Source organism: Engystomops pustulosus, unplaced genomic scaffold (assembly GCF_040894005.1).
Source record: "Engystomops pustulosus unplaced genomic scaffold, aEngPut4.maternal MAT_SCAFFOLD_260, whole genome shotgun sequence".
Taxonomy (NCBI): Eukaryota; Metazoa; Chordata; class Amphibia; order Anura; family Leptodactylidae; genus Engystomops; species Engystomops pustulosus.
In genome coordinates, this window is record NW_027285139.1 from 84,679 (window position 1) to 109,935 (window position 25,257).

At 59.5% G+C, this 25,257-nt stretch overlaps 1 protein-coding gene across 1 annotated transcript in view; it reads right to left on the minus strand.

The window, feature by feature from the left end:
* LOC140110359 (phosphatidylinositol 3-kinase C2 domain-containing subunit gamma-like) overlaps positions 1-25,257 on the minus strand; it is a 113,449-nt gene that overhangs the window by 66,737 nt on the left and 21,455 nt on the right. The window contains exons 5-13 of the mRNA XM_072132188.1: positions 24,330-24,519; positions 21,342-21,441; positions 21,194-21,264; positions 20,657-20,720; positions 20,314-20,442; positions 20,120-20,147; positions 16,484-16,673; positions 4,001-4,123; positions 3,793-3,924 (exon numbers count right to left, since the gene is read on the minus strand). Of these exons, the coding sequence (XP_071988289.1) occupies positions 3,793-3,924; positions 4,001-4,123; positions 16,484-16,673; positions 20,120-20,147; positions 20,314-20,442; positions 20,657-20,720; positions 21,194-21,264; positions 21,342-21,441; positions 24,330-24,519 (1,027 nt within the window). The remainder of the gene's footprint in view (positions 1-3,792; positions 3,925-4,000; positions 4,124-16,483; positions 16,674-20,119; positions 20,148-20,313; positions 20,443-20,656; positions 20,721-21,193; positions 21,265-21,341; positions 21,442-24,329; positions 24,520-25,257) is intronic.

Below are 25,257 nucleotides of genomic sequence, written 5' to 3' on the forward strand. Positions count from 1 at the left end.
CCCCTCTGTATATACTCAGCCTCCTCTCTTACTGCTATATACCTGTGCATGTACCTGTGCCCTCCCTATGCTGCACCCCCTGTATATACTCAGCCTCCTCTCTTACTGCTATATACCTGTGCATGTACCTGTACCCTCCCTATGCTGCCCCCTGTATATACTCAGCCTCCTCTCTTACTGCTATATACCTGTGCATGTACCTGTGTCCTCCCTATGCTGCCCCCTGTATATACTCAGCCTCCTCTCTTACTGCTATATACCTGTGCATGTACCTGTGTCCTCCCTATGCTGCCCCCTCTGTATATACTCAGCCTCATCTCTTACTGCTATATACCTGTGCATGTACCTGTGCCCCCCCTATGCTGCCCCTGTATATACTCAGCCTCCTCTCTTACTGCTATATACCTGTGCATGTACCTGTGTCCTCCCTATGCTGCCCCCCCTGTATATACTCAGCCTCCTCTCTTACTGCTATATACCTGTGCATGTACCTGTGTCCTCCCTATGCTGCCCCCCTGTATATACTCAGCCTCCTCTCTTACTGCTATATACCTGTGCATGTGCCTGTGTCCTCCCTATGCTGCCCCCTGTATATACTCAGCCTCCTCTCTTACTGCTATATACCTGTGCAGGTACCCGTGTCCCCCCTATGCTGCCCCCTGTATATACTCAGCCTCCTCTCTTACTGCTATATACCTGTGCATGTACCTGTGTCCTCCCTATGCTGCCCCCCCTGTATATACTCAGCCTCCTCTTACTGCTATATACCTGTGCATGTACCTGTGTCCTCCCTATGCTGCCCCCTGTATATACTCAGCCTCCTCTCTTACTGCTATATACCTGTGCATGTACCTGTGTCCTCCCTATGCTGCCCCCTCTGTATATACTCAGCCTCCTCTCTTACTGCTATATACCTGTGCATGTACCTGTGTCCTCCCTATGCTGCCCCCTGTATATACTCAGCCTCCTCTCTTACTGCTATATACCTGTGCATGTACCTGTGCCCCCCCTATGCTGCCCCTGTATATACTCAGCCTCCTCTCTTACTGCTATATACCTGTGCATGTACCTGTGTCCTCCCTATGCTGCCCCCCCTGTATATACTCAGCCTCCTCTCTTACTGCTATATACCTGTGCATGTACCTGTATCCTCCCTATGCTGCCCCCTGTATATACTCAGCCTCCTCTCTTACTGCTATATACCTGTGCATGTACCTGTGCCCTCCCTATGCTGCCCCCTCTGTATATACTCAGCCTCCTCTCTTACTGCTATATACCTGTGCATGTACCTGTGTCCCCCCTATGCTGCCCCCCCTGTATATACTCAGCCTCCTCTCTTACTGCTATATACCTGTGCATGTACCTGTGTCCTCCCTATGCTGCCCCCTGTATATACTCAGCCTCCTCTCTTACTGCTATATACCTGTGCATGTACCTGTGCCCTCCCTATGCTGCCCCCTGTATATACTCAGCCTCCTCTCTTACTGCTACATACCTGTGCATGTACCTGTGTCCTCCCTATGCTGCCCCCTCTGTATATACTCAGCCTCCTCTCTTACTGCTATATACCTGTGCATGTACCTGTGCCCTCCCTATGCTGCCCCCTGTATATACTCAGCCTCCTCTCTTACTGCTATATACCTGTGCATGTACCTGTGTCCTCCCTATGCTGCCCCCCTGTATATACTCAGCCTCCTCTCTTACTGCTATATACCTGTGCATGTACCTGTGTCCTCCCTATGCTGCCCCCTGTATATACTCAGCCTCCTCTCTTACTGCTACATACCTGTGCATGTACCTGTGTCCTCCCTATGCTGCCCTCTGTATATACTCAGCCTCCTCTCTTACTGCTATATACCTGTGCATGTACCTGTGTCCTCCCTATGCTGCCCCCTGTATATACTCAGTCTCCTCTCTTACTGCTATATACCTGTGCATGTACCTGTGTCCTCCCTATGCTGCCCCCTCTGTATATACTCAGCCTCCTCTCTTACTGCTATATACCTGTGCATGTACCTGTGTCCCCCCTATGCTGCCCCCTCTGTATATACTCAGCCTCCTCTCTTACTGCTATATACCTGTGCATGTACCTGTGTCCTCCCTATGCTGCCCCCTGTATATACTCAGCCTCCTCTCTTACTGCTATATACCTGTGCATGTACCTGTGCCCTCCCTATGCCGCCCTCTGTATATACTCAGCCTCCTCTCTTACTGCTATATACCTGTACATGTACCTGTGTCCTCCCTATGCTGCCCCCCCTGTATATACTCAGCCTCCTCTTACTGCTATATACCTGTGCATGTACCTGTGTCCTCCCTATGCTGCCCCCTGTATATACTCAGCCTCCTCTCTTACTGCTATATACCTGTGCATGTACCTGTGTCCTCCCTATGCTGCCCCCTCTGTATATACTCAGCCTCCTCTCTTACTGCTATATACCTGTGCATGTACCTGTGTCCCCCCTATGCTGCCCCCTCTGTATATACTCAGCCTCCTCTCTTACTGCTATATACCTGTGCATGTACCTGTGCCCCCCCTATGCTGCCCCCCCTGTATATACTCAGCCTCCTCTCTTACTGCTATATACCTGTGCATGTACCTGTGTCCTCCCTATGCTGCCCCCTCTGTATATACTCAGCCTCCTCTCTTACTGCTATATACCTGTGCATGTACCTGTGTCCTCCCTATGCTGCCCCCTCTGTATATACTCAGCCTCCTCTCTTACTGCTATATACCTGTGCATGTACCTGTGTCCTCCCTATGCTGCCCCCTCTGTATATACTCAGCCTCCTCTCTTACTGCTATATACCTGTGCATGTACCTGTGTCCCCCCTATGCTGCCCCCTCTGTATATACTCAGCCTCCTCTCTTACTGCTATATACCTGTGCATGTACCTGTGTCCTCCCTATGCTGCCCCCTGTATATACTCAGCCTCCTCTCTTACTGCTATATACCTGTGCATGTACCTGTGCCCTCCCTATGCCGCCCTCTGTATATACTCAGCCTCCTCTCTTACTGCTATATACCTGTACATGTACCTGTGTCCTCCCTATGCTGCCCCCCCTGTATATACTCAGCCTCCTCTTACTGCTATATACCTGTGCATGTACCTGTGTCCTCCCTATGCTGCCCCCTGTATATACTCAGCCTCCTCTCTTACTGCTATATACCTGTGCATGTACCTGTGTCCTCCCTATGCTGCCCCCTCTGTATATACTCAGCCTCCTCTCTTACTGCTATATACCTGTGCATGTACCTGTGTCCCCCCTATGCTGCCCCCTCTGTATATACTCAGCCTCCTCTCTTACTGCTATATACCTGTGCATGTACCTGTGCCCCCCCTATGCTGCCCCCCCTGTATATACTCAGCCTCCTCTCTTACTGCTATATACCTGTGCATGTACCTGTGTCCTCCCTATGCTGCCCCCTCTGTATATACTCAGCCTCCTCTCTTACTGCTATATACCTGTGCATGTACCTGTGTCCTCCCTATGCTGCCCCCTCTGTATATACTCAGCCTCCTCTCTTACTGCTATATACCTGTGCATGTACCTGTGCCCTCCCTATGCTGCCCCCCCTGTATATACTCAGCCTCCTCTCTTACTGCTATATACCTGTGCATGTACCTGTGTCCCCCCTATGCTGCCCCCCCTGTATATACTCAGCCTCCTCTCTTACTGCTATATACCTGTGCATGTACCTGTGCCCTCCCTATGCTGCCCCCCTGTATATACTCAGCCTCCTCTCTTACTGCTATATACCTGTGCATGTACCTGTGCCCTGTACTTACTGGTCAGAGTAGAGGGGGAGGCAGGACCAGGCAATGACGGAGCCGCGAGGCGCGGTGGGGCTCAGCGCACACAGTCTCAGGACCAGCATGGACTCGTAGGGCAGAGAGGAGGCCGGGAGCGGGAGCTGGATCCTGCACAACATGGAGACATTACTGACCAATCACAGCTCATGGATGAGAGGCCCGAGCCCTGGACCCAGGAGCTTACGTCTCATCCCACACCAGTCTGTAGAAGAACGACCTGGAGGCTGCAACGTTCCGGGATTTTACTTCTGCACAAATCTTCCTTCCAGCGTAAATCACAGAGCACGAGACGTGGAAGGCGTGGTCACTACGAGACAGAGAGGCGTGGTCACTACGAGACACAAGATGGCGGCTGCACATCAGCGTCCTCCCCCCACATCCCCCGACACATCCAGGAGAAACACTGTATATACAGCCCCCCGCACCGAGAGAGACCCCACAGAGAGACCCCCGCCGAGAGAGAGAGACAGAGCACGAGACGTGGAAGGCGTGGTCACTACCAGACACAAGATGGCGGCTGCACATCAGCGTCCTCCCCCCACATCCCCCGACACATCCAGGAGAAACACTGGATATACAGCCCCCCGCACCGAGAGAGACCCCACAGAGAGACCCCCGCCGAGAGAGAGACAGAGCACGAGACGTGGAAGCCGTGGTCACTACCAGACACAAGATGGCGGCTGCACATCAGCGTCCTCCTCCCACATCCCCCGACACATCCAGGAGAAACACTGGATATACAGCCCCCCGCACCGAGAGAGACCCCACAGAGAGACCCCCGCCGAGAGAGAGACAGAGCACGAGACGTGGAAGGCGTGGTCACTACCAGACACAAGATGGCGGCTGCACATCAGCGTCCTCCCCCGACACATCCAGGAGAAACACTGGATATACAGCCCCCCGCACCGAGAGAGACCCCACAGAGAGACCCCCGCCGAGAGAGAGACAGAGCACGAGACGTGGAAGGCGTGGTCACTACCAGACACAAGATGGCGGCTGCACATCAGCGTCCTCCCCCCACATCCCCCGACACATCCAGGAGAAACACTGGATATACAGCCCCCCGCACCGAGAGAGACCCCACAGAGAGACCCCCGCCGAGAGAGAGAGACAGAGCACGAGACGTGGAAGGCGTGGTCACTACCAGACACAAGATGGCGGCTGCACATCAGCGTCCTCCCCCCACATCCCCCGACACATCCAGGAGAAACACTGGATATACAGCCCCCCGCACCGAGAGAGACCCCACAGAGAGACCCCCGCCGAGAGAGAGAGACAGAGCACGAGACGTGGAAGGCGTGGTCACTACCAGACACAAGATGGCGGCTGCACATCAGCGTCCTCCCCCCACATCCCCCGACACATCCAGGAGAAACACTGGATATACAGCCCCCCGCACCGAGAGAGACCCCACAGAGAGACCCCCGCCGAGAGAGAGACAGAGCACGAGACGTGGAAGGCGTGGTCACTACCAGACACAAGATGGCGGCTGCACATCAGCGTCCTCCCCCCACATCCCCCGACACATCCAGGAGAAACACTGGATATACAGCCCCCCGCACCGAGAGAGACCCCACACAGAGACCCCCGCCGAGAGAGAGAGACAGAGCACGAGACGTGGAAGGCGTGGTCACTACCAGACACAAGATGGCGGCTGCACATCAGCGTCCTCCCCCCACATCCCCCGACACATCCAGGAGAAACACTGGATATACAGCCCCCCGCACCGAGAGGAGACCCCACAGAGAGACCCCCGCCGAGAGAGAGAGACAGAGCACGAGACGTGGAAGGCGTGGTCACTACGAGACACAAGATGGCGGCTGCACATCAGCGTCCTCCCCCCACATCCCCCGACACATCCAGGAGAAACACTGGATATACAGCCCCCCGCACCGAGAGAGACCCCACAGAGAGACCCCCGCCGAGAGAGAGACAGAGCACGAGACGTGGAAGGCGTGGTCACTACCAGACACAAGATGGCGGCTGCACATCAGCGTCCTCCTCCCACATCCCCCGACACATCCAGGAGAAACACTGGATATACAGCCCCCCGCACCGAGAGAGACCCCACAGAGAGACCCCCGCCGAGAGAGAGAGAGAGCACGAGACGTGGAAGGCGTGGTCACTACCAGACACAAGATGGCGGCTGCACATCAGCGTCCTCCTCCCACATCCCCCGACACATCCAGGAGAAACACTGGATATACAGCCCCCCGCACCGAGAGAGACCCCACAGAGAGACCCCCGCCGAGAGAGAGACAGAGCACGAGACGTGGTCACTACCAGACACAAGATGGCGGCTGCACATCAGCGTCCTCCCCCCACATCCCCCGACACATCCAGGAGAAACACTGGATATACAGCCCCCTGCACCGAGAGAGACCCCACAGAGAGACCCCCGCCGAGAGAGACAGAGCACGAGACGTGGAAGGCGTGGTCACTACCAGACACAAGATGGCGGCTGCACATCAGCGTCCTCCTCCCACATCCCCCGACACATCCAGGAGAAACACTGGATATACAGCCCCCCGCACCGAGAGAGACCCCACAGAGAGACCCCCGCCGAGAGAGAGACAGAGCACGAGACGTGGAAGGCGTGGTCACTACCAGACACAAGATGGCGGCTGCACATCAGCGTCCTCCTCCCACATCCCCCGACACATCCAGGAGAAACACTGGATATACAGCCCCCCGCACCGAGAGAGACCCCACAGAGAGACCCCCGCCGAGAGAGAGAGACAGAGCACGAGACGTGGAAGGCGTGGTCACTACCAGACACAAGATGGCGGCTGCACATCAGCGTCCTCCCCCCACATCCCCCGACACATCCAGGAGAAACACTGGATATACAGCCCCCCGCACCGAGAGGAGACCCCACAGAGAGACCCCCGCCGAGAGAGACAGAGCACGAGACGTGGAAGGCGTGGTCACTACGAGACACAAGATGGCGGCTGCACATCAGCGTCCTCCCCCCACATCCCCCGACACATCCAGGAGAAACACTGGATATACAGCCCCCCGCACCGAGAGAGACCCCACAGAGAGACCCCCGCCGAGAGAGAGAGACAGAGCACGAGACGTGGAAGGCGTGGTCACTACCAGACACAAGATGGCGGCTGCACATCAGCGTCCTCCTCCCACATCCCCCGACACATCCAGGAGAAACACTGGATATACAGCCCCCCGCACCGAGAGGAGACCCCACAGAGAGACCCCGCCGAGAGAGAGAGACAGAGCACGAGACGTGGAAGGCGTGGTCACTACCAGACACAAGATGGCGGCTGCACATCAGCGTCCTCCCCCCACATCCCCCGACACATCCAGGAGAAACACTGGATATACAGCCCCCCGCACCGAGAGAGACCCCACAGAGAGACCCCCGCCGAGAGAGAGAGACAGAGCACGAGACGTGGAAGGCGTGGTCACTACCAGACACAAGATGGCGGCTGCATATCAGCGTCCTCCCCCCACATCCCCCGACACATCCAGGAGAAACACTGGATATACAGCCCCCCGCACCGAGAGGAGACCCCACAGAGAGACCCCCGCCGAGAGAGAGACAGAGCACGAGACGTGGAAGGCGTGGTCACTACCAGACACAAGATGGCGGCTGCACATCAGCGTCCTCCCCCCACATCCCCCGACACATCCAGGAGAAACACTGGATATACAGCCCCCCGCACCGAGAGAGACCCCACAGAGAGACCCCCGCCGAGAGAGAGACAGAGCACGAGACGTGGAAGGCGTGGTCACTACGAGACACAAGATGGCGGCTGCACATCAGCGTCCTCCCCCCACATCCCCCGACACATCCAGGAGAAACACTGGATATACAGCCCCCCGCACCGAGAGAGACCCCACAGAGAGACCCCCGCCGAGAGAGAGAGACAGAGCACGAGACGTGGAAGGCGTGGTCACTACCAGACACAAGATGGCGGCTGCACATCAGCGTCCTCCTCCCACATCCCCCGACACATCCAGGAGAAACACTGGATATACAGCCCCCCGCACCGAGAGAGACCCCACAGAGAGAACCCCGCCGAGAGAGAGAGACAGAGCACGAGACGTGGAAGGCGTGTCACTACCAGACACAAGATGGCGGCTGCACATCAGCGTCCTCCTCCCACATCCCCCGACACATCCAGGAGAAACACTGGATATACAGCCCCCCGCACCGAGAGAGACCCCACAGAGAGACCCCCGCCGAGAGAGAGAGAGCACGAGACGTGGAAGGCGTGGTCACTACGAGACACAAGATGGCGGCTGCACATCAGCGTCCTCCCCCCACATCCCCCGACACATCCAGGAGAAACACTGGATATACAGCCCCCCGCACCGAGAGAGACCCCACAGAGAGACCCCCGCCGAGAGAGAGAGACAGAGCACGAGACGTGGAAGGCGTGGTCACTACCAGACACAAGATGGCGGCTGCACATCAGCGTCCTCCCCCCACATCCCCCGACACATCCAGGAGAAACACTGGATATACAGCCCCCCGCACCGAGAGAGACCCCACAGAGAGACCCCCGCCGAGAGAGAGAGAGCACGAGACGTGGAAGGCGTGGTCACTACCAGACACAAGATGGCGGCTGCACATCAGCGTCCTCCTCCCACATCCCCCGACACATCCAGGAGAAACACTGGATATACAGCCCCCCGCACCGAGAGAGACCCCACAGAGAGACCCCCGCCGAGAGAGAGACAGAGCACGAGACGTGGTCACTACCAGACACAAGATGGCGGCTGCACATCAGCGTCCTCCCCCCACATCCCCCGACACATCCAGGAGAAACACTGGATATACAGCCCCCTGCACCGAGAGAGACCCCACAGAGAGACCCCCGCCGAGAGAGACAGAGCACGAGACGTGGAAGGCGTGGTCACTACCAGACACAAGATGGCGGCTGCACATCAGCGTCCTCCCCCCACATCCCCCGACACATCCAGGAGAAACACTGGATATACAGCCCCCCGCACCGAGGGAGACCCCACAGAGAGACCCCCGCCGAGAGAGAGAGACAGAGCACGAGACGTGGAAGGCGTGGTCACTACCAGACACAAGATGGCGGCTGCACATCAGCGTCCTCCTCCCACATCCCCCGACACATCCAGGAGAAACACTGGATATACAGCCCCCCGCACCGAGAGGAGACCCCACAGAGAGACCCCCGCCGAGAGAGAGACAGAGCACGAGACGTGGAAGGCGTGGTCACTACCAGACACAAGATGGCGGCTGCACATCAGCGTCCTCCCCCCACATCCCCCGACACATCCAGGAGAAACACTGGATATACAGCCCCCCGCACCGAGAGAGACCCCACAGAGAGACCCCCGCCGAGAGAGAGAGACCGAGCACGAGACGTGGAAGGCGTGGTCACTACCAGACACAAGATGGCGGCTGCACATCAGCGTCCTCCTCCCACATCCCCCGACACATCCAGGAGAAACACTGGATATACAGCCCCCCGCACCGAGAGAGACCCCACAGAGAGACCCCCGCCGAGAGAGAGAGACAGAGCACGAGACGTGGAAGGCGTGGTCACTACCAGACACAAGATGGCGGCTGCACATCAGCGTCCTACCCCCACATCCCCCGACACATCCAGGAGAAACACTGGATATACAGCCCCCCGCACCGAGAGAGACCCCACAGAGAGACCCCCGCCGAGAGAGAGAGAGCACGAGACGTGGAAGGCGTGGTCACTACGAGACACAAGATGGCGGCTGCACATCAGCGTCCTCCCCCCACATCCCCCGACACATCCAGGAGAAACACTGGATATACAGCCCCCCGCACCGAGAGAGACCCCACAGAGAGACCCCCGCCGAGAGAGAGAGACAGAGCACGAGACGTGGAAGGCGTGGTCACTACCAGACACAAGATGGCGGCTGCATATCAGCGTCCTCCCCCCACATCCCCCGACACATCCAGGAGAAACACTGGATATACAGCCCCCCGCACCGAGAGAGACCCCACAGAGAGACCCCCGCCGAGAGAGAGAGACAGAGCACGAGACGTGGAAGGCGTGTCACTACCAGACACAAGATGGCGGCTGCACATCAGCGTCCTCCCCCCACATCCCCCGACACATCCAGGAGAAACACTGGATATACAGCCCCCCGCCCCGAGAGACCCCACAGAGAGACCCCGCCGAGAGAGAGACAGAGCACGAGACGTGGAAGGCGTGGTCACTACGAGACACAAGATGGCGGCTGCACATCAGCGTCCTCCCCCCACATCCCCCGACACATCCAGGAGAAACACTGGATATACAGCCCCCCGCACCGAGAGAGACCCCACAGAGAGACCCCCGCCCAGAGAGAGACAGAGCACGAGACGTGGAAGGCGTGGTCACTACGAGACACAAGATGGCGGCTGCACATCAGCGTCCTCCCCCCACATCCCCCGACACATCCAGGAGAAACACTGGATATACAGCCCCCCGCACCGAGAGAGACCCCACAGAGAGACCCCCGCCGAGAGAGAGAGACAGAGCACGAGACGTGGAAGGCGTGGTCACTACCAGACACAAGATGGCGGCTGCACATCAGCGTCCTCCTCCCACATCCCCCGACACATCCAGGAGAAACACTGGATATACAGCCCCCCGCACCGAGAGAGACCCCACAGAGAGACCCCCGCCGAGAGAGAGAGACAGAGCACGAGACGTGGAAGGCGTGGTCACTACCACACACAAGATGGCGGCTGCACATCAGCGTCCTCCTCCCACATCCCCCGACACATCCAGGAGAAACACTGGATATACAGCCCCCCGCACCGAGAGAGACCCCACAGAGAGACCCCCGCCGAGAGAGAGAGAGCACGAGACGTGGAAGGCGTGGTCACTACCAGACACAAGATGGCGGCTGCACATCAGCGTCCTCCCCCCACATCCCCCTACACATCCAGGAGAAACACTGTATATACAGCCCCCCGCACCGAGAGAGACCCCACAGAGAGACCCCCGCCGAGAGAGAGAGACAGAGCACGAGACGTGGAAGGCGTGTCACTACCAGACACAAGATGGCGGCTGCACATCAGCGTCCTCCTCCCACATCCCCCGACACATCCAGGAGAAACACTGGATATACAGCCCCCTGCACCGAGAGAGACCCCACAGAGAGACCCCCGCCGAGAGAGAGCACGAGACGTGGAAGGCGTGGTCACTACCAGACACAAGATGGCGGCTGCACATCAGCGTCCTCCCCCCACATCCCCCGACACATCCAGGAGAAACACTGGATATACAGCCCCCCGCACCGAGAGAGACCCCACAGAGAGAACCCCGCCGAGAGAGAGAGAGAGAGCACGAGACGTGGAAGGCGTGGTCACTACCAGACACAAGATGGCGGCTGCACATCAGCGTCCTCCTCCCACATCCCCCGACACATCCAGGAGAAACACTGGATATACAGCCCCCCGCACCGAGAGAGACCCCACAGAGAGACCCCCGCCGAGAGAGAGACAGAGCACGAGACGTGGAAGGCGTGGTCACTACCAGACACAAGATGGCGGCTGCACATCAGCGTCCTCCCCCCACATCCCCCGACACATCCAGGAGAAACACTGGATATACAGCCCCCCGCACCGAGAGAGACCCCACAGAGAGACCCCCGCCGAGAGAGAGAGACAGAGCACGAGACGTGGAAGGCGTGGTCACTACCAGACACAAGATGGCGGCTGCACATCAGCGTCCTCCCCCCACATCCCCCGACACATCCAGGAGAAACACTGGATATACAGCCCCCCGCACCGAGAGACACTCCACAGAGAGACCCCCGCCGAGAGAGAGACAGAGCACGAGACGTGGAAGCCGTGGTCACTACCAGACACAAGATGGCGGCTGCACATCAGCGTCCTCCTCCCACATCCCCCGACACATCCAGGAGAAACACTGGATATACAGCCCCCCGCACCGAGAGAGACCCCACAGAGAGACCCCCGCCGAGAGAGAGAGACAGAGCACGAGACGTGGAAGGCGTGGTCACTACCAGACACAAGATGGCGGCTGCACATCAGCGTCCTCCTCCCACATCCCCCGACACATCCAGGAGAAACACTGGATATACAGCCCCCCGCACCGAGAGAGACCCCACAGAGAGACCCCCGCCGAGAGAGAGACAGAGCACGAGACGTGGAAGGCGTGGTCACTACCAGACACAAGATGGCGGCTGCACATCAGCGTCCTCCTCCCACATCCCCCGACACATCCAGGAGAAACACTGGATATACAGCCCCCTGCACCGAGAGAGACCCCACAGAGAGACCCCCGCCGAGAGAGAGCACGAGACGTGGAAGGCGTGGTCACTACCAGACACAAGATGGCGGCTGCACATCAGCGTCCTCCTCCCACATCCCCCGACACATCCAGGAGAAACACTGGATATACAGCCCCCCGCACCGAGAGAGACCCCACAGAGAGACCCCCGCCGAGAGAGAGACAGAGCACGAGACGTGGAAGGCGTGGTCACTACGAGACACAAGATGGCGGCTGCACATCAGCGTCCTCCCCCCACATCCCCCGACACATCCAGGAGAAACACTGGATATACAGCCCCCCGCACCGAGAGAGACCCCACAGAGAGACCCCCGCCGAGAGAGAGAGACAGAGCACGAGACGTGGAAGGCGTGGTCACTACCAGACACAAGATGGCGGCTGCACATCAGCGTCCTCCTCCCACATCCCCCGACACATCCAGGAGAAACACTGGATATACAGCCCCCCGCACCGAGAGAGACCCCACAGAGAGACCCCCGCCGAGAGAGAGAGACAGAGCACGAGACGTGGAAGGCGTGTCACTACCAGACACAAGATGGCGGCTGCACATCAGCGTCCTCCTCCCACATCCCCCGACACATCCAGGAGAAACACTGGATATACAGCCCCCTGCACCGAGAGAGACCCCACAGAGAGACCCCCGCCGAGAGAGAGCACGAGACGTGGAAGGCGTGGTCACTACCAGACACAAGATGGCGGCTGCACATCAGCGTCCTCCTCCCACATCCCCCGACACATCCAGGAGAAACACTGGATATACAGCCCCCCGCACCGAGAGAGACCCCACAGAGAGACCCCCGCCGAGAGAGAGACAGAGCACGAGACGTGGAAGGCGTGGTCACTACCAGACACAAGATGGCGGCTGCACATCAGCGTCCTCCCCCCACATCCCCCGACACATCCAGGAGAAACACTGGATATACAGCCCCCCGCACCGAGAGAGACCCCACAGAGAGACCCCCGCCGAGAGAGAGAGACAGAGCACGAGACGTGGAAGGCGTGGTCACTACCAGACACAAGATGGCGGCTGCACATCAGCGTCCTCCCCCCACATCCCCCGACACATCCAGGAGAAACACTGGATATACAGCCCCCCGCACCGAGAGACACTCCACAGAGAGACCCCCGCCGAGAGAGAGACAGAGCACGAGACGTGGAAGGCGTGGTCACTACCAGACACAAGATGGCGGCTGCACATCAGCGTCCTCCTCCCACATCCCCCGACACATCCAGGAGAAACACTGGATATACAGCCCCCCGCACCGAGAGAGACCCCACAGAGAGACCCCCGCCGAGAGAGAGAGACAGAGCACGAGACGTGGAAGGCGTGGTCACTACCAGACACAAGATGGCGGCTGCACATCAGCGTCCTCCTCCCACATCCCCCGACACATCCAGGAGAAACACTGGATATACAGCCCCCCGCACCGAGAGAGACCCCACAGAGAGACCCCCGCCGAGAGAGAGACAGAGCACGAGACGTGGAAGGCGTGGTCACTACCAGACACAAGATGGCGGCTGCACATCAGCGTCCTCCTCCCACATCCCCCGACACATCCAGGAGAAACACTGGATATACAGCCCCCCGCACCGAGAGAGACCCCACAGAGAGACCCCCGCCGAGAGAGACAGAGCACGAGACGTGGAAGGCGTGGTCACTACCAGACACAAGATGGCGGCTGCACATCAGCGTCCTCCCCCCACATCCCCCGACACATCCAGGAGAAACACTGGATATACAGCCCCCCGCACCGAGAGAGACCCCACAGAGAGACCCCCGCCGAGAGAGAGACAGAGCACGAGACGTGGAAGGCGTGGTCACTACCAGACACAAGATGGCGGCTGCACATCAGCGTCCTCCCCCCACATCCCCCGACACATCCAGGAGAAACACTGGATATACAGCCCCCCCGCACCGAGAGAGACCCCACAGAGAGACCCCCGCCGAGAGAGAGACAGAGCACGAGACGTGGAAGGCGTGGTCACTACCAGACACAAGATGGCGGCTGCACATCAGCGTCCTCCTCCCACATCCCCCGACACATCCAGGAGAAACACTGGATATACAGCCCCCCGCACCGAGAGAGACCCCACAGAGAGACCCCCGCCGAGAGAGAGACAGAGCACGAGACGTGGAAGGCGTGGTCACTACCAGACACAAGATGGCGGCTGCACATCAGCGTCCTCCCCCCACATCCCCCGACACATCCAGGAGAAACACTGGATATACAGCCCCCCGCACCCAGAGAGACCCCACAGAGAGACCCCCGCCGAGAGAGAGCACGAGACGTGGAAGGCGTGGTCACTACCAGACACAAGATGGCGGCTGCACATCAGCGTCCTCCTCCCACATCCCCCGACACATCCAGGAGAAACACTGGATATACAGCCCCCCGCACCGAGAGAGACCCCACAGAGAGACCCCCGCCGAGAGAGAGAGACAGAGCACGAGACGTGGAAGGCGTGGTCACTACCAGACACAAGATGGCGGCTGCACATCAGCGTCCTCCCCCCACATCCCCCGACACATCCAGGAGAAACACTGGATATACAGCCCCCCGCACCGAGAGAGACCCCACAGAGAGACCCCCGCCGAGAGAGAGAGACCGAGCACGAGACGTGGAAGGCGTGGTCACTACCAGACACAAGATGGCGGCTGCACATCAGCGTCCTCCCCCCACATCCCCCGACACATCCAGGAGAAACACTGGATATACAGCCCCCCGCACCGAGAGAGACCCCACAGAGAGACCCCCGCCGAGAGAGAGACAGAGCACGAGACGTGGAAGGCGTGGTCACTACCAGACACAAGATGGCGGCTGCACATCAGCGTCCTCCTCCCACATCCCCCGACACCGAGAGGAGACCCCACAGAGAGACCCCCGCCGAGAGAGAGACAGAGCACGAGACGTGGAAGGCGTGGTCACTACCAGACACAAGATGGCGGCTGCACATCAGCGTCCTCCCCCCACATCCCCCGACACATCCAGGAGAAACACTGCATATACAGCCCCCCGCACCGAGAGAGACCCCCACAGAGAGACCCCCGCCGAGAGAGAGACAGAGCACGAGACGTGGAAGGCGTGGTCACTACCAGACACAAGATGGCGGCTGCACATCAGCGTCCTCCTCCCACATCCCCCGACACATCCAGGAGAAACACTGGATATACAGCCCCCCGCACCGAGAGAGACCCCACAGAGAGACCCCCGCCGAGAGAGAGACAGAGCACGAGACGTGGAAGGCGTGGTCACTACCAGACACAAGATGGCGGCTGCACATCAGCGTCCTCCCCCCACATCCCCCGACACATCCAGGAGAAACACTGGATATACAGCCCCCCGCACCGAGAGAGACCCCACACAGAGACCCCCGCCGAGAGAGAGACAGAGCACGAGACGTGGAAGGCGTGGTCACTACCAGACAAGATGGCGGCTGCACATCAGCGTCCTCCCCCCACATCCCCCGACACATCCAGGAGAAACACTGGATATACAGCCCCCCGCACCGAGAGAGACCCCACAGAGAGACCCCCGCCGAGAGAGAGAGACAGAGCACGAGACGTGGAAGGCGTGGTCACTACCAGACACAAGATGGCGGCTGCACATCAGCGTCCTCCTCCCACATCCCCCGACACATCCAGGAGAGACACTGGATATACAGCCCCCCGCACCGAGAGAGACCCCACAGAGAGACCCCGCCGAGAGAGAGAGACAGAGCACGAGACGTGGAAGGCGTGGTCACTACCAGACACAAGATGGCGGCTGCACATCAGCGTCCTCCTCCCACATCCCCCGACACATCCAGGAGAAACACTGGATATACAGCCCCCCGCACCGAGAGGAGACCCCACAGAGAGACCCCGCCGAGAGAGAGACAGAGCACGAGACGTGGAAGGCGTGGTCACTACGAGACACAAGATGGCGGCTGCACATCAGCGTCCTCCTCCCACATCCCCCGACACATCCAGGAGAAACACTGGATATACAGCCCCCCCGCACCGAGAGAGACCCCACAGAGAGACCCCCGCCGAGAGAGAGACAGAGCACGAGACGTGGAAGGCGTGGTCACTACCAGACACAAGATGGCGGCTGCACATCAGCGTCCTCCTCCCACATCCCCCGACACATCCAGGAGAAACACTGGATATACAGCCCCCCGCACCGAGAGAGACCCCACAGAGAGACCCCCGCCGAGAGAGAGAGACAGAGCACGAGACGTGGAAGGCGTGGTCACTACCAGACACCAGTCGGGGGGGGGGGGGGGGTGTCACCAGTCAGGGGAGGCGGGGCCACCAGTCAGGGGGGGGGGCGGGGGCACCAGTCAGGGGGGGGGGGCGGGGGCGGCGGGGTCACCAGTCAGGGACCCCTCGGTGACCTTGCTCTGACCTTTTCGCCCAGGTCTCGGGTAGGTTGTGCACGGTGTGTAGGTGGAAGGTGAGTAACGCTGATCTCCGCTCCGGTCTGCGCTCCTCCCTGGGGGTGACAGTCACAAAATCCGTGAGGAAACTGCAGCTATAGAGGGCGAGGAGCCGCAAGATGCCCCCGGAGAGCGCCCCCAGGAGGAGGAGCCTGGGATCTGCAGGAGAGGAACGGGAAAGAGCCATTACTGTGCACGACATAGCGGTATTATGGACATGCTGGGGGGCGGGGTTAGTATTGTGTAGAGGCTGGGGGGCGGGGTTAGTATTGTGTAGAGGCTGGGGGGCCGGGGTTAGTATTGTGTAGATGCTGGGGGGTGGGGTTAGTATTGTGTAGATGCTGGGGGGCGGAGATACTAGCGTGTACATGCTGGGGGGGGCGGGGTTAGTATTATGTAGATGCTGGGGGGCGGGGTTAGTATTATGTAGATGCTGGGGGGTGGGGTTAGTATTGTGTACATGCTGGGGGGGGCGGGGTTAGTATTATGTAGATGCTGGGGGGCGGGGTTAGTATTATGTAGATGCTGGGGGGCCGGGGTTAGTATTGTGTACATGCTGGGGGGCCGGGGTTAGTATTATGTAGATGCTGGGGGGCGGGGTTAGTATTGTGTAGATGCTGGGGGGGCGGGGTTAGTATTGTGTAGATGCTGGGGGGGCGGGGTTAGTATTGTGTAGATGCTGGGGGGCGGGGTTAGTATTGTGTAGAGGCTGGGGGGCGGGGTTAGTATTGTGTAGATGCTGGGGGGCCGGGGTTAGTATTGTGTAGATGCTGGGGGGTGGGGTTAGTATTGTGTAGATGCTGGGGGCGGGGTTAGTATTATGTAGATGCTGGGGGGCGGGGTTAGTATTGTGTAGATGCTGGGGGCGGGGTTAGTAGTGTGTAGATGCTGGGGGGGCGGGGTTAGTATTGTGTAGATGCTGGGGGGCCGGGGTTAGTATTGTGTAGATGCTGGGGGCGGGGTTAGTAGTGTGTAGATGCTGGGGGGGCGGGGTTAGTATTGTGTAGAGGCTGGGGGGCGGGGTTAGTATTGTGTAGAGGCTGGGGGGCGGGGTTAGTATTGTGTAGATGCTGGGGGGGCGGGGTTAGTAGTGTGTAGATGCTGGGGGGGCGGGGTTAGTAGTGTGTAGATGCTGGGGGGGCGGGGTTAGTATTGTGTAGATGCTGGGGGGCCGGGGTTAGTATTGTGTAGAGGCTGGGGGGCCGGGGTTAGTATTGTGTAGATGCTGGGGGGGTGGGGTTAGTATTATGTAGAGGCTGGGGGGGCGGGGTTAGTATTGTGTAGATGCTGGGGGGGCGGGGTTAGTATTGTGTAGATGCTGGGGGGGCGGGGTTAGTATTGTGTAGATGCTGGGGGGGCGGGGTTAGTATTGTGTAGATGCTGGGGGGCCGGGGTTAGTATTGTGTAGATGCTGGGGGGCGGGGTTAGTATTGTGTAGATGCTGGGGGGCGGGGTTAGTATTGTGTAGATGCTGGGGGGCCGGGGTTAGTATTGTGTAGATGCTGGGGGGCCGGGGTTAGTATTGTGTAGATGCTGGGGGGCCGGGGTTAGTATTGTGTAGATGCTGGGGGGGCGGGGTTAGTATTATGTAGAGGCTGGGGGGCGGGGTTAGTATTGTGTAGATGCTGGGGGGCCGGGGTTAGTATTGTGTAGATGCTGGGGGGGGCGGGGTTAGTATTGTGTAGAGGCTGGGGGGCGGGGTTAGTATTGTGTAGAGGCTGGGGGGCGGGGTTAGTATTGTGTAGATGCTGGGGGGTGGGGTTAGTATTGTGTAGATGCTGGGGGGTGGGGTTAGTATTATGTAGAGGCTGGGGGGGCGGGGTTAGTATTGTGTAGATGCTGGGGGGGGCGGGGTTAGTATTATGTAGATGCTGGGGGCCGGGGTTAGTATTGTGTAGATGCTGGGGGGTGGGGTTAGTATTGTGTAGATGCTGGGGGGTGGGGTTAGTATTATGTAGATGCTGGGGGGTGGGGTTAGTATTATGTAGAGGCTGGGGGGCGGGGTTAGTATTGTGTAGATGCTGGGGGGGGCGGGGTTAGTATTATGTAGATGCTGGGGGCCGGGGTTAGTATTGTGTAGATGCTGGGGGGCGGGGTTAGTATTGTGTAGATGCTGGGGGGTGGGGTTAGTATTATGTAGAGGCTGGGGGGGCGGGGTTAGTATTGTGTAGATGCTGGGGGGGGCGGGGTTAGTATTATGTAGATGCTGGGGGCCGGGGTTAGTATTGTGTAGATGCTGGGGGGCGGGGTTAGTATTGTGTAGATGCTGGGGGGCGGGGTTAGTATTGTGTAGATGCTGGGGGGTGGGGTTAGTATTGTGTACATGCTGGGGGGCCGGGGTTAGTATTGTGTAGATGCTGGGGGGGGGCGGGGTTAGTATTGTGTAGATGCTGGGGGCGGGGTTAGTATTGTGTAGATGCTGGGGGGTGGGGTTAGTATTGTGTAGATGCTGGGGGCGGGGTTAGTATTGTGTAGATGCTGGGGGGGCGGGGTTAGTATTGTGTAGATGCTGGGGGGGCGGGGTTAGTATTGTGTACATGCTGGGGGGGGCGGGTTAGTATTGTGTACATGCTGGGGGCCGGGGTTAGTATTGTGGAGATGCTGGGGGGCCGGGGTTAGTATTGTGGAGATGCTGGGGGGTGGGGTTAGTATTGTGTAGATGCTGGGGGCGGGGTTAGTATTGTGTAGATGCTGGGGGGGCGGGGTTAGTATTGTGTAGAGGCTGGGGGGGCGGGGTTAGTATTATGTAGATGCTGGGGGCGGGGTTAGTATTATGTAGATGCTGGGGGGCGGGGTTAGTATTGTGTAGATGCTGGGGGGGGTTAGTATTGTGTAGAGGCTGGGGGGGGTGGGGTTAGTATTATGTAGATGCTGGGGGCGGGGTTAGTATTATGTAGATGCTGGGGGGCGGGGTTAGTATTATGTAGATGCTGGGGGGCGGGGTTAGTATTGTGTAGATGCTGGGGGCGGGGTTAGTATTGTGTAGAGGCTGGGGGGCGGGGTTAGTATTGTGTAGAGGCTGGGGGGCGGGGTTAGTATTGTGTAGATGCTGGGGGGCGGGGTTAGTATTGTGTAGATGCTGGGGGGCGGGGTTAGTATTGTGTAGATGCTGGGGGGCGGGGTTAGTATTATGTAGATGCTGGGGGGCGGGGTTAGTATTGTGTAGATGCTGGGGGGGCGGGGTTAGTATTGTGTAGATGCTGGGGGGCGGGGTTAGTATTCTGTAGATGCTGGGGGGTGGGGTTAGTATTGTGTAGAGGCTGGGGGGCGGGGTTAGTATTGTGTAGAGGCTGGGGGGCGGGTTAGTATTCTGTAGATGCTGGGGGGTGGGGTTAGTATTGTGTAGATGCTGGGGGGTGGGGTTAGTATTATGTAGATGCTGGGGGGCGGGGTTAGTATTCTGTAGATGCTGGGGGGCGGGGTTAGTATTGTGTAGATGCTGGGGGGTGGGGTTAGTATTGTGTAGATGCTGGGGGGCGGGGTTAGTATTGTGTAGATGCTGGGGGGTGGGGTTAGTATTCTGTAGATGCTGGGGGGTGGGGTTAGTATTCTGTAGATGCTGGGGGGTGGGTTAGTATTATGTAGATGTATGATGTCACTCTCACCTGTTGGATGTGGGGACTGATCCGGAACCTGTAGGAAAATGAGAAACATGAGGTCCCGGATTCCCTAGAGAAGGACCATTAAAGGGGACACGAGGAACCACCCCACCCCATTATACCTCCCCCCCCCCCCTATACCTCCATACCCATCTATATGTCCGGTCACCTCTATAACTCCTCCCCCTCAGTATAATTACCATAGTGGGCGGGTTCTGGGCGGTGCCTCTCAGGTTCTGCACGGCGGTGCTGATCTCCAGGGTCTCCACAGATCGGAGGAGGTAACAGAGGTCCTGCACGGCCTCCAGGAGCGGGCCCACACCTGAGGACTGACAGAGGGGGCACCCCGACATTACACACCCCGACATTGGTGCCCCCCCCCCCAACATTACACACCCCGACATTACACCCCCCCGACATTGGTGCCCCCCCAACATTACACACCCGGCATAAAACCGATAGAGGGGGTACCCCAAAATTAGACAGGCAAAGCACCCCAACATGAAACTGCCCCCTGTAGGTTATGATATGACCCCCGATTACCCGGTCGTGGAGGAAACTCAGGACTTGATCCTCATATTCAGAGACGGCAACAAACAGACGTTTCCTAAAAGAGGAAAATCACCAGTAACTGAGCGGAGGATCCGGCACAGTGGGGGTCATTTACTAAGGGCCCAATCGCGTTCTTCCGTGGCGTTACCCGAATTTTCCCCTAATTGCCCCAGGATTTTGTGATGTGATCAGATTGTGGCGCATCGGTGCAAGGATGCACGCGACAGAAATCGGGGGATGTGGCCGTCGGAGAAACCGCCGTATTTATAAAAAAAAAAAACAAAAAAAAATAATAATAATGTGTCGCTGGACGCGCACTTACCTGCACCCAGCGTAGGAAGGTGAACTTCAGTGAACTCCGAGGGACTTCAGCGCAGCAGCGACACCTGGTGGACATCGGGGGAACTACCTTAGTGAATCCCGGCCGGACCCGAATCCCCCACACAGAACGCGCCGCTGGATCGCGAATGGACCAGGTAGGTAAATCTGCCCCAGTGCGTCAGTCCCTCCCCTCTCCCCTCTCCTGACCTCAGCTCCTGCCAGTACTGGGCATGCTCCAGGCGTCCTCCGAGGGTCAGCTCCGTCTCATCATCCTCCACCTGCAAGGGAGGAGTCACAGCTGAGGGGGGCTCCTCGCGGGGCACCTCCCGGGGAGCCGGAGTATCTGGTGTCTCACCGTGCGGGCCAGCCGGTACCGGGATCTTCCTCCAATGTGGAGCCGTAGACAAATCCTGCGCTCTCTCTGCAGAACGATGTGACTGCACAAACTGAGACCGCTGCGAGACATAACCGGAGAGTGAGAGTGAGAGAGAGAGCGCCCAGCTACACACAGGGAGGGGGGTGAGAGAGAGAGCGCCCAGCTACACACAGGGAGGGGGTGAGAGAGAGAGAGAGGGCCCAGCTACACACAGGGAGGGGGGAGAGAGAGAGAGCGCCCAGCTACACACAGGGAGGGGGGAGAGAGAGAGAGCGCCCAGCTACACACAGGGAGGGGGGAGAGAGAGAGAGCGCCCAGCTACACACAGGGAGGGGGGAGAGAGAGAGAGCGCCCAGCTACACACAGGGAGGGGGGAGAGAGAGAGAGCGCCCAGCTACACACAGGGAGGGGGGAGAGAGAGAGAGCGCCCAGCTACACACAGGGAGGGGGGAGAGAGAGAGAGCGCCCAGCTACACACAGGGAGGGGGGAGAGAGAGAGAGCGCCCAGCTACACACAGGGAGGGGGGAGAGAGAGAGAGCGCCCAGCTACACACACAGGGAGGGGGGGAGAGAGAGCGCCCAGCTACACACAGGGAGGGGGGGAGAGAGAGCGCCCAGCTACACACAGGGAGGGGGGAGAGAGAGAGAGCGCCCAGCTACACACAGGGAGGGGGGGGGAGAGAGAGCGCCCAGCTACACACAGGGAGGGGGGGAGAGAGAGCGCCCAGCTACACACAGGGAGGGGGGAGAGAGAGAGAGCGCCCAGCTACACACAGGGAGGGGGGGAGAGAGAGAGCGCCCAGCTACACACAGGGAGGGGGGAGAGAGAGAGAGCGCCCAGCTACACACAGGGAGGGGGGGGAGAGAGAGCGCCCAGCTACACACAGGGAGGGGGGGGGGAGAGAGAGCGCCCAGCTACACACAGGGAGGGGGGGAGAGAGAGAGCGCCCAGCTACACACAGGGAGGGGGGGGAGAGAGAGCGCCCAGCTACACACAGGGAGGGGGGGGAGAGAGAGCGCCCAGCTACACACAGGGAGGGGGGGGAGAGAGAGCGCCCAGCTACACACAGGGAGGGGGGGGGAGAGAGAGCGCCCAGCTACACACAGGGAGGGGGGGGAGAGAGAGCGCCCAGCTACACACAGGGAGGGGGGGAGAGAGAGCGCCCAGCTACACACAGGGAGGGGGGGAGAGAGAGCGCCCAGCTACACACAGGGAGGGGGGAGAGAGAGCGCCCAGCTACACACAGGGAGGGGGGAGAGAGAGCGCCCAGCTACACACAGGGAGGGGGGAGAGAGAGCGCCCAGCTACACACAGGGAGGGGGGAGAGAGAGCGCCCAGCTACACACAGGGAGGGGGGGAGAGAGAGCGCCCAGCTACACACAGGGAGGGGGGGAGAGAGAGCGCCCAGCTACACACAGGGAGGGGGAGAGAGAGAGCGCCCAGCTACACACAGGGAGGGGGGAGGGAGAGCGCCCAGCTACACACAGGGAGGGGGGAGAGAGAGCGCCCAGCTACACACAGGGAGGGGGGAGGGAGAGCGCCCAGCTACACACAGGGAGGGGGGAGGGAGAGCGCCCAGCTACACACAGGGAGGGGGGAGGTAGAGCGCCCAGCTACACACAGGGAGGGGGGAGGGAGAGCGCCCAGCTACACACAGGGAGGGGGGAGGGAGAGAGAGAGAGCGCCCAGCTACACACAGGGAGGGGGGAGGGAGAGAGAGAGAGCGCCCAGCTACACATAGAGAGGGGGGAGAGCGTGCGCCCAGCTACACACAGGGAGGGGGAGGGAGAGCGCCCAGCTACACACAGGGAGGGGGGAGGGAGAGCGCCCAGCTACACACAGGGAGGGGGGAGAGAGAGAGCGCCCAGCTACACACAGGGAGGGGGGAGAGAGAGAGCGCCCAGCTACACACAGGGAGGGGGGAGAGAGAGCGCCCAGCTACACACAGGGAGGGGGGAGGGAGAGCGCCCAGCTACACACAGGGAGGGGGGAGGGAGAGCGCCCAGCTACACACAGGGAGGGGGGAGGGAGAGAGAGAGAGCGCCCAGCTACACACAGGGAGGGGGGAGGGAGAGAGAGAGAGCGCCCAGCTACACATAGAGAGGGGGGAGAGCGTGCGCCCAGCTACACACAGGGAGGGGAGGGAGAGCGCCCAGCTACACACAGGGAGGGGGAGGGAGAGCGCCCAGCTACACACAGGGAGGGGGGAGGGAGAGCGCCCAGCTACACACAGGGAGGGGGGAGAGAGAGAGCGCCCAGCTACACACAGGGAGGGGGGAGAGAGAGAGCGCCCAGCTACACACAGGGAGGGGGGAGAGAGAGCGCCCAGCTACACACAGGGAGGGGGGAGAGAGAGCGCCCAGCTACACACAGGGAGGGGGGAGGGAGAGAGAGAGAGCGCCCAGCTACACACAGGGAGGGGGGAGGGAGAGAGAGAGAGCGCCCAGCTACACATAGAGAGGGGGGAGAGCGTGCGCCCAGCTACACACAGGGAGGGGGAGGGAGAGCGCCCAGCTACACACAGGGAGGGGGAGGGAGAGCGCCCAGCTACACACAGGGAGGGGGAGGGAGAGCGCCCAGCTACACACAGGGAGGGGGGAGGGAGAGCGCCCAGCTACACACAGGGAGGGGGGAGAGAGAGAGCGCCCAGCTACACACAGGGAGGGGGGAGAGAGAGAGCGCCCAGCTACACACAGGGAGGGGGGAGAGAGAGCGCCCAGCTACACACAGGGAGGGGGGAGAGAGAGCGCCCAGCTACACACAGGGAGGGGGGAGAGAGAGCGCCCAGCTACACACAGGGAGGGGGGAGAGAGAGCGCCCAGCTACACACAGGGAGGGGGGAGAGAGAGCGCCCAGCTACACACAGGGAGGGGGGAGAGAGAGCGCCCAGCTACACACAGGGAGGGGGGAGAGAGAGCGCCCAGCTACACAATCTTGTGGAAGTGGTCGCAGTGTGAAATACTCACGGATGCAGATACTCGTCCAGGCCGCAGATACTCAGGTAACAGCCGCCCCCGGCAGGCTCCGCCTCCTCTCCTGGGGGCACTGAGGCTGGGTGCAGGTCATGTGACAGGGTCGGGTACAGACGATGCGCCAGCGCCCGAGCAGGGATCTGCTGCAGAACATCTGCAATAATATGTGACACAAGGGTGGAGCCTGCAGAGAGAGGGAGGAGATTACTGACTACACATCCCCTGACACTCAGCTCCGCCCCCCAAAGAAAATGCTATAGAAGTGAAATAGGCGTCACCGGGAGCAGAGACCGACCAATTACTGTACAGTACACCCACAGAGGGACAGAGGACCCCCATATATAGAGTGCCCCCATATATACACTACTGACCCCCCCACCATGTACAGTGCCCCCCCATATATACACTACTGACCCCCCCCCACCATGTACAGTGCCCCCATATATACACTACTGACCCCCCACCATGTACAGTGCCCATCCCCCCATATATACACTACTGACCCCCCACCATGTACAGTGCCCCCCCATATATACACTACTGACCCCCCCACCATGTACAGTGCCCCCATATATACACTACTGACCCCCCCACCATGTACAGTGCCCCCCCATATATACACTACTGACCCCCCACCATGTACAGTGCCCCCATATATACACTACTGACCCCCCACCATGTACAGTGCCCCCCATATATACACTACTGCCCCCACCATGTACAGTGCCCCCCATATATACACTACTGACCCCCACCATGTACAGTGCCCCCCATATATACACTACTGACCCCCCCCATGTACAGTGCCCCCATATATACACTACTGACCCCCCACCATGTACAGTGCCCCCATATATACACTACTGACCCCCCCCCCATGTACAGTGCCCCCCATATATACACTACTGACCCCCCACCATGT